At 47.2% G+C, this 10,324-nt stretch overlaps 2 protein-coding genes across 2 annotated transcripts; both read left to right on the top strand.

Moving 5' to 3' along the window:
* Window positions 1-1,520: 1,520 nt before the first annotated feature.
* On the top strand, window positions 1,521-5,852 carry AOL_s00078g611 (uncharacterized protein; the record flags this gene model as incomplete). Its single annotated transcript, XM_011123874.1, has 1 exon — window positions 1,521-5,852. One exon carries the CDS (start codon window positions 1,521-1,523, stop codon window positions 5,850-5,852), a length of 4,332 nt encoding a protein of 1,443 aa, XP_011122176.1.
* Window positions 5,853-6,392: 540 nt separating this feature from the next.
* AOL_s00078g612 (uncharacterized protein) lies at window positions 6,393-9,719 on the top strand (the record flags this gene model as incomplete). Its single annotated transcript, XM_011123875.1, has 1 exon — window positions 6,393-9,719. The coding sequence occupies one exon, from the start codon at window positions 6,393-6,395 to the stop codon at window positions 9,717-9,719; it is 3,327 nt and encodes a 1,108-aa protein (XP_011122177.1).
* Window positions 9,720-10,324: the final 605 nt, after the last annotated feature.

The raw sequence follows: 10,324 nt of genomic DNA on the forward strand, positions 1-10,324 counted from the left end.
CCGAAGGCTGAAATTTAGTGTTCAGTCATCGCATCGCCGTCGCGGTCTTGGTCGGCATCTATCACTCTCAATTTCAAAAAGGCTTCTGGCTGAGAGAGACGCCATCGATGCATCTCTACTCAAAAACGTGAGAAACCGCCGCATGTGACCAATCAATATCAGCCGTCCCGGCAATCACGCAAGCTTCTTCATGCTAAAAGGGCTCAGCTTCCAATTTATTAATTTATTGTCGGAGGGTGCGACAATGTAAAAAATTATTAATCTGAATACCATATAAGGTTATATGGGAGGGTCATTAAGCCCGACTTGCAGAAAAATGTGGGGCCTCGAACCCTCTGAGGAACCACAAAAAATGCCCCCCCTTCTTCTTTAGGACAAAGACCCTGTGTCGGTCATTGCTGCGGCGGGTCCAAGAGTGCGGGTCGGACGGATAGATAAGAAAATACCTAGGAATTTGCTGTGAATATATGTGGTTGCGAATGCGAACGCCTTACATATCTCGCAGCCTTTCACGGCTGAAGTGGGGCAATTAGCAAGAGATGGGTCTGCTGCATGGCCCTTGGAAAATTGTGAGGCATGCACACCTGAAAGTTCCGGTGTGCGAAGCCAATCCGAGGGCCGGATTAAACGGTGCGGCGCCAGACTAGACCAGAATAGGAGCCCATCCCACACAGGTTAGACCCGACTTTCCAGAGGCTTGCATTCTGCATGCAGGCGCAGGCTCATTTTGGTCGCTTGTTTTCGCACCTGGACTCGAGGCTACTCGTTTTCAGTTCTGGTTGCGACCAATCTAGTCCTCGTGATATGTAAATGAGGGATGAAAACCGAGAGTTTCGATCGCGCAGTCTGAGCGGGCACAGTCCTGGTTGGGGCAGTTGTGCGGGGCACGCACTAATTTCTAGACCAAATAAGACATCTCAGCCCTGTCAACGGCGTACCTGAGACATTCTTGATATCTATATCAGCTCTCGATTTCATTGCACAGTGGAGGGTGCATTGCATGGCATCGCATCGCGGCATATCAAGTCATCGCATTGAAGTGTAAGGGGCAATTGATGCCATTTGGCGGAAGTTGCTGGGCATTGGCTGACCTCTGTTGTATTTTGAACGGCAACACACCCGCACCCAGAGTCTTAAACGAATCCAGACTAAGCTACCAGCTGAAGAAGGGCTTGCGACTGCGGTCGATAATTACCCCATACCCATCCATACAGCTATGGGAAGTAGGAGGAATATCTTTGCGGGTAAAAAAAAATAGCATCTTTTTTTTTTGAAAGCTTCATCTCTCATGACAATTCTCTACACTCTGATTCCCAAGCCTTCAGACTCCATTTACAGCTTCCCACACTACAGTTTCGAGAGAGGCTCAGGAGCGCTGGTTCACGTTCTAACCAACGTCGAATCTACCACATTCTCATCCATAAAACCCTCTTTTATCTTCTACAGAGAATACCCAGTTTTCTGAATAGCTGTTGGCTTTGAAGATCTACCAGAGCATCAAGACCTTCACAAACAACAGCATGGCGGACCAAAACGTCCTCATCCCAGTAAAACTGGATGCCTTCATCTTCAACAAGCCTGTATGCGATAGCGACAAAGACAGAGTCAAAATTGCACCCATAACGCAGCCAAACTACAGTTTTCTGAGGCTTGGTGATGGCTATCTTCAGGCCGACATCATGCACCATGCCGACCTCCACAATGCATGGCCTGCATGGAAAAACTCTCGATTCACAGATTTGGGAACAGGAAAGCCCTTTCGGAAACGGCAGGGTGTGTATCTACACTGGACTATGCCTCTCGTCTACAGAAGTGGCATTACCGAAACAAAACCCAAAGCATCAGGTGTTTCGGGCAAGCTTGCCGGAGTCACGTCCGCCAAACAAGATGAAACTACACCCCAATTTCCCAATGCACCGGCGAGATGGCTTGTCATCAGAAAAATCAGTGATTTGGGAAGTGTACAGCCCGAAGAAGCGCGGAATTTCGTCAAGAAAGTCACTTGCTGGGTCGTGGAAAGCGATCGCAGATGGAAGATGGAAGAGTTGGACGACGATGTTGACCTCCAAGTCGATGTTTCGCCTTTCATCTTTGCTACTGCCAACGACAACCCCGAAATACCGAACGTCCCTCTTGATGATCAAGCTGAGGTCTTTATCGGAAAGAAGGCTCCCCTAAAAGACTGGACAGAAGAGGGTGAAAGCAAAGCCCGAGTAGATCTTAAACTGTTGAGTTCCTCGAATCAACTTTTCCCAGACTATCAGCCTCACTGCTCCAATGTGTTTTCCATGGTGGATAACTTTGAGTATGCACCTGGTCAATATCTTACTAAGGTCGATGCAAGCTACTACGTCATCGGCTGGAACTGGAGACTCGAGAAAGACCTATTCTACATTGAAGAGGGCAACCAAACACCGAGAAGAGACACGCTTTCCAATCTAAAGATGGAAATCAAGGGTTCCCAAAAGAACGCAGATGAAGATGTCACTGAAGACATGAGAACATGGCTCAACTCCCCTAAAGGAACCAGAAGCGTCTGCCATGGTACCATCTACGATGTCAAGTGGAACTCTGAGGAGGCCCCCGCCAATGTGCCAGGAGACGACTACGCACGTCTCGTAAACGGCACATTGCCAGTCTCTGTTGGTACTACGCCACTGGATGCCCTCACCACTTATGCCGAGGCGCATAAAGATATCGAGCAGAACCCAACCATCAAAAGGTTGGAAATCATCATCAGCAAACTGGAAAAGTTCTTGCTAATCAAGGATGACGGAGTCGAGACCCAATTTGAAGCAAAGGATCTGCTTTACAACTGGAACTACTCTCGATTTGAAGGCGGTCAGCGGTATTATGTCGCCGGTGGTGATGACAAACCCGGATCAGGTGCTGGCTTACCAGATACCACTCTCACAAACCTGTCTGATCTAAACCGCCACCAAGCGCTCTTTGACGCTCTTAGCAGAAGAGTAAAACAGCTGCGGTGGAGAATGTTTTCAGAATGGTGGAAGTATTGCATTCTCGGAGAACAACCAAAGGACGACAACACCGACAAGACTCGTGAAATAGTCGAGCAGCTTGATATTCTGATCAAGGATCTGGAAAATCAAGCACTGCTAGTTCACGCTAAAATTCAAGATCTCACAGCAGCCAACAAGAACTTCTTACCTGGCAGTCGCCCTACATACTACCAGCAACGCGACCCAACCCTTCTTGTTGGAGGGGTCAAATCTGGTTGGCAGCCGGATTACCTGGAAACGCTCAAGTTTCGGCTTGATTCCCAGGTCCAAGGGAGCGACACACCTTTTTCATTAATTGGTGGTGAAGATTGGTCAGATTCAATTGGACAGATTGAAAAGGTCATACCTGATCTTTCAAAGTCAATGAAGAGTTTAATCAACGAATTTGTCCTCCTTGAAACAACCCGGGTCAAGGACCCAATAGGCTCTATCGCAAAGCAATCTCCTCTATACCACGACCAACTGGAAATCGATCAAGACGACAACAAACAGCCCATACGGGGCCCATGGCGTGATCTTTGGAATGACACTCAGCCATGGTTTCCCCTATTCCTTGAATGGGAGGTTGAATACGCTCATCTAGACTACGAAAAATTTTGGACGCTGAAGCAGCATGACAAAACCCACGCTGAACCCAATACAATTCACTATGTTATCAAAGAAGACGTCGATATTCAAAAAGAACTCGAAAGTATCGCGTTGAAGGACCGCGATTACAGAAGACTCTCTGGCCGAGTTCTCGTTCTTCCTCAACCTAGTTTCTCACTAGAGGCTAAAATCCGGCAATTTTTCGATGATACTCCGGCTTTGCCACCGGGCACAGGCCTACTTGCTGGGGATGAAGAGTTCATCAAGAGCAAGCTACGGCAGCTTGGCTTTATCTCGGGACCCTTAGCTGGCTTCTCTAGTCATCTCGTTACTCTTGAGCAAGGAAATCACGTCAAGCCGATTCTCAAAAAGCCAGATACAGGCGACTTGATTGTAGTTCCAGAGGCTCTGAGAGAAAAAGCAGGCCTGGACGGAGGCCGCCTCGCCAAGATTGGTATCGAATCCGATGTCACGCCCTACGGAACCAGCAAAAAGGAACCAAGCAATGGTGTTTCCATCTTCAAGCCAGTGGCCCATGGCCAGTTCAAATTCACCAAGCTTAATATCATTGACAAATTCGGACAAACAATCACCGCGATTGATCCCCGTCCTTCAAAAACGCCGAACAAGATTTGGCCGTGTATCAGTGATTGGTACAAACCTCACCCACGCCCAGAGTTTCCCAACGAGCCCAATGTTATTGAGGATGATAAGGATGATCCGACCAGATGTGAATACATCCAGGTTCCTCCTACTATTCATCAACCCTGTAGACTCAACGGCGCATTTCTTGTTCCCCAAGTAGGGAAGAAAGAAGCCGGAAGGCCGCCAGTCGAAATGGTATCGGGGGTATTTGAGAACCCTGAGATACCCGGCGATCCCGAAGAGCCCGGGAACCCCGAGCTACCCCCACCCCCACCTGAACCTCCTTTCTGGCGTACCACGAATGAGTGGGACAAGCCGGTTTGGGGATGGGTTGTCGTCAATTACGCCAACTCGGGTGTCCAAGTCTTCCTCCCAGACGGAACCTTCTACAGAGAAATCCGTCTCGGTGATGCAAGTCAAGGGTCGGTGACTTCACCCGCATGGCTTCCATTCAAGAAACCCAAAGATCCAAATTTTGGAAACACCTATGAAATGCAGCAACTTTCTCTCCTCGTTGCAAAGCTTGGGTGCGACAAGTACCTCACTGAATTCGTCGGAATGATCAATTCCGCGACAGTTCAACTACAAGCTCCACCGAGTGCGTACTCAGAGTTCACCAGCTCCCTCATTGGACGCCCTTTGGCGCTTGTGAACATGGGCTGGTCACTCGAACTCGCAGCAAATGAGCTCTCAAGCCAACTTGTCGGAGATCTCGCCCCAGAGAAGTGGCTACTCCCGAGTCCCATCACTGACAAACCGAGTGGTCCAACAATCGGACGCCCAACCTATCAGTTTGAGGTTAAACTCGGAGATAAACAACGCGGCTTCGACGGCCTCGTTGGTTATTTCCAAGGAAAGCCTTCAAGGGAATGCACATTTGGCGATGCGCTTCATCTTGATAATTTTTATTCTCATTACAGTGGCAACGATATTCGGGACCCAAACCTCGGAAAAGAAGAGTATAAATTTCTGAAAATCATCGATAAAGGCAACTACCCGGTCTTTGAAAGCCACTACATTCCCCCAGAAAGCAAAAGTGCCATAGCTTATGAAACAGCTTACAACACTGAGCTGTCAAAGCACACTTTTGGGGCCTTAGTAGACCCATTTTCGCCTATTCACGCATACAGCGGAATTCTACCCGTTAAAGAGATTGTTTTGCCAAATTGGCAATGGCAAACTGCCATTGAGAAGATGAAGGCCTTTTTTCATGCGGGCCCCGTTTTAGTCGTGCAAGATGTCCCTCCTTTCGATGTCAGTAAAGAGCTGACTGCTGACACTCCTGTCAAGAAGGTTCTGAAGAAAGATAAGAATGAGATCGGAGTGCAGTTGCCCTCGGTTTCTGGAGATCAGTGGACTTGGCTGCAACCTTATGTGCCTGAACCTAAGCTTGAGCCGAAGCCTGGCGATCCCACGCTGGCTGGGGATCCAATCTGCCCTCCTCCTCCTCCTAATGACGATCTGAATGATCCCAAGGAGTCGTATATGGGTTTGGCGATCGATGCGCTCGATATGAAGTCGAGACTTGAGGAAGGGCCCTATACGGCTATTGAAGGGTATCTGCAACTTGCAGATGCACCTTCAGAACAGACATCGTGAGGATATTATTTTGCGAAACTTTATGAGATTTGTATTGTAATTATGAAGTTTTTAGCTTGTTTGGCAGAAAAGGCCAATTCATCTCCTAGTATATGTGTATCTAGCATCACCAAGCTTCAATTTGTGTCAACATTGATATATCGATGTTTCGTGATATCTACAAGTAGTCAAAACAGTCCACAAACTAATAGTGATCTCAATTTGAGCCCGCGATTTCAAATTCGAGGATCTCAGCTATATCGCTACACGGACTACATATCCGGGATAGGTTCCAGCTGAAAACCACGGACACGGAAATTAATACCTACCCCACCTTTGATGTATAGGCTCGACCAAGTCTACTTAAAGGCCCTTCTCCCACCTCTGAGGCCTTGAGAAATTTCCATTCTTCCTCCACCCTTATCCTTAGCAGCAACACAAAATCAGGTGCGTGCCGCAAGTGTTGCCCTCCGCTGCGCACTCTACCACCACGGTCATTTCCGTACTAGGAACCCATAAGTATCTCAGTAATATCCACTATAGCACTATAGAACTGCAAAAATGGTTGGCATACCTTACCGCTACCTCACACTATGGCACGAGGAGCGCATCCTCAAAAACACAATGCCGAAATTGAAGCCAGGAGAAGCGGCATTTCGATCCTACTACCTCCCCTCAATGGAGGGAGGTAAGCACACCATCAAAGTCGAGCAACGAATTTCTCTGGCAGGCTATACACCACCAGAAAAACCCAAGGATACTCTACCTCCCTATCCTGGAGATAAGGATAAGATGAGAGATGCAGTTGATGTGGAGCAGCAATTCACGGTAATTGCGCCTCATTTCAAGCTGATTGAAGAAAGAGTCGACTCTGTATTTCCACCTCCTGGACATAGCGCCCTACCGAAGACGCTTCCGCACATCGTGTTGAAGGACTACCACTTTCCATGGGCCAGAAATGTTGCTGGTTGTGCCAGACAAAAAGACGATGATAGCAATAGGATTCCATGGGTGGCCCTGATCACCTTTACCGCAGACGAGTTGCAAGTCTCCGATATGGGAGTCTTTGGGGAGATCCCCGGCGCAAAGCTCAATGAAAACTCGGCGGTTGAAGCTCAGGTCGGGCTTTCCTATGATAAGCTCACCGAGGCGGCAAAGACAAAGAATATGACGAACTTGACCGCCAAACCCGACCAACGTGAAAGAGAGCTGCAAACCTCTCTTATCTGCCTCAAGAAGCCCCTCTTCACAAAGTTGTTTGGGGATCCAAAGGAAGGCAAGGGAAATATCACCCAATTCAAATACATGAACCATGTCCGAGAAGTGTCGACTGAAGGGCAGATGGCAGCCATGTACGGACCCTCCGGATTGTACAGCATCATCGTATCGAATAGGACGGGGCTGTTTGATACTGAAAAGCCAACTCCTCTGATTGCTCACCTTGTCTCTCTGGAAAACATTGACGGCACCCCCATATCCTCCCTAAAGGACAATATCATCCTGACCAGCTTATACAGCTGGACCTATACGTCTCTACCACCTGGGTCATTTGATGTCAGAACTGCCCTGCAGAACCTAGGCGATAACCTTACCGTTTTATATCCAGGAATACCACCGCCGAACCAAGCTAGACCGACACGAGAGCCAACTATTGATGATATAATCAAGAAACGACAGGAAGATGGCTACACACTCGTCCGACATCGAACCAAAACGGGGGAAGAGACGGCCGCAATGTATCGGGGGCCTTTGGTGCCAACCATTGTTCCTCCCAAGTCAAAGACCGGAATGACGGTACAATCGAACTTTGGCACAGATCTCCAGATTTTGGACGCAGATCTAGGGCTGATGGACATTTCCTATGCTGCCGCATGGCAGCTAGGTAAAACCTTGGCAATGGGTGATCCAGCTTTCACGGCTGCACTATCGCGAGTCAGACGGCACATGCACATAGAATCTCTCAAAACCTCCCAAATAAATGTGCACAAACAGCTCGGCGAATACGTATCTCGCGACGAAGTCCTAAAGAGCATACCAGACCTAGTCCATGGACTCGATGGCTTAAACTCAACGCTACATGCAAACAACACCACCATAGTCAGCACCAACAGATGGCAGGCTAAATCTATTGATGAAACCGTTGATATAACTCTCATGTCACCACACATATTTTCACAAATATATGAAAATGCGGTTCCAGTGGCCATGGATATCGCCTGTTCTACCGCTGGACCGGGAGTCAAGTATAACTATCACAATGTACCTTCGAATACGGATTATGCAATGGTCCAAAGCTGGATTCACGACAAGTTGCACATGGCGTCCATACCGGCGCACTACTTCATTCCAGATAAGTCATATCTACCGGACGAAACGCTGCGCTTTTTCTACATCGACGAAAACTGGACGGATGCATTGATAGACGGAGCCCTCAGCTTGGCGAACCAATTTACGTTCAAGCCAGAGGAAGATTTTTGTCGCCTGGCTCTGAAAGAGGCAATCGGAGACTACCTTCGAAAGGAGGATCCTAACTTTGGCTATTCCCCGCAAATGCCCAAATTCGGATTCCTGATGCGAACGAATGTCCTTGTCCAGTTCCCGGAACTGACGGTTGTCGCCAGATTTGACAAGACCAAGGCCGCGGAGGATAAGGATGAAAAGCCAAAGGCCCCAATTTTGGTTCAGCGCAAATTGGCACCGGATATCATGCTCTGCCTATTCGACTACGCCCCTCCTCAGCTCTGGGCCCTCAAATTCACATTACCCGCACAGCAACAGTGTTACACTGTCGGCGGCACTTTCGACAAGGATATGCTCAAACTGGACATCAAGAGAATATTCGCACCAAAAGACCCTAACCGCGATTTGTCGGGGCCTCGCGCGGCGAAGAGAGGCAGAGCGCTGAAGACTAATGTGGAGTATCCGCGATCCAAATCGGACATCTTTGATTGGGAATCCCGTACAATCAAAACAGAAGCATACGCAAAAGAGGTCTGGAGGACTCTCAGGAAAGAAATACCCCCTGAATCTGATTGGAAAAATGATTATTTCGAGGAGGAAAAACCCACGTCTGCAATGATGGCCCTTCAATTGAATGAACCGATCTATACACTGGACATTAATAAAATCTTTACGGAAGATTACGTCGCCCCACCAGACGAGCTTTTCCAATTCAATGTTCCAGTTTTCCCAGCTCACAAGTACAAACCACCACCACTCCCTAAAAGAGTTCCAGAACCACGCTTGTTTCCTCAAAAACTGGTCCGTCCCACACCAGAGGAACCACCAATCTTCGTCCCAAATCTTCTGAACCTGACCCCTTCAAAACCGGCGCACCCCTACGACCGCGCAAGATTCATCTTCAAAATCTACACCCTGGAAGGAAAACGCATAACAAACTACGTGCCCACAGCCGGCGACCTCCCCATCGATCTCGTGTTCAGCATCACCACCGACCCCGAAATGCGCCCCACATACAACTACCAAATAAAACGCCTAACCATCAAACTCAAACAAGAGCCTTTCCAAGAAGGCAAAACAAAACCGCTGCTAGATGCAGATTATGAACCTGATCCGCCCAGCATGCTAAGCAATCTCAGATTCAATATATTCACGAATTTTCAGAACGGGTTTATGAAGATTGAGTTAGTTCCCAGATCTAAAAATGGGGTTCCGATGAAGGAAATCAAGGAGTGTAGTTTTATGTTGGGGTTGGTGATACCGTATGCGTGGAAGACGAATGAGAGGACGTGGGTTAGTTTGGAGGTGGCTTGCATTGATACTGGGAAGTCTGAAAGGGATAAGGATAAGGAGATGCTTTGGCAGGACGGGATTATTGTGAATATGGGACCTGAACCGCCGGCGGAATACACTCCGTTGGGTGTTTGAATTTTTTGCTTCTTTTTTGCTTCTTTTTTCTTTTAAAGTCTTGAGCTCCTGTTTGTTTTTGTATTTGCATCGCCCGTGATTTAGACGAAATTGCTGAAGTTGAAGTTTAATCTACGAGATATGAGTTGAGCGGAATCAGCGCTGATTCCAACTTGTTGGGTGTAAGCGAAAAATTCTCTTGGCATAAAAATCAGCGCTGATTCCAACTAAAAACCGGCGCTGATTCCATTACGCTTTTAAGTAAATTAAACGAGAAAACCCTTAAAAACTCTAAAAAATCCCAAAACCCCAGAAAACCCAGAACCCAACGAAACCCAGAACATAAAATAGAATAGAATACTAGCCTTTATTCTAGGTGGGAAAACAGTGTTATACCTAGCTTTTATTCTAGGTGGGAAAACAGTGTTATACCAGCTATTCGAGGAAAAAAACAGGGGTGAAAGGTGACAAACATCCTAAAAACTCAAAAAGTATTTAGTGAAGTGCAAATAAAAATTTATATAAAAAATACAGTAATATACTAGTAAATAATTAATCAAAATCAAAAAAATATATTTTTTATAAAAATTAAATATTTTAAAAAAAAACTTCTTAGAAGTTATATT

This window comes from Orbilia oligospora, assembly GCF_000225545.1.
Source record: "Orbilia oligospora ATCC 24927 unplaced genomic scaffold scaffold00078, whole genome shotgun sequence".
Taxonomy (NCBI): domain Eukaryota; kingdom Fungi; phylum Ascomycota; class Orbiliomycetes; order Orbiliales; family Orbiliaceae; genus Orbilia; species Orbilia oligospora.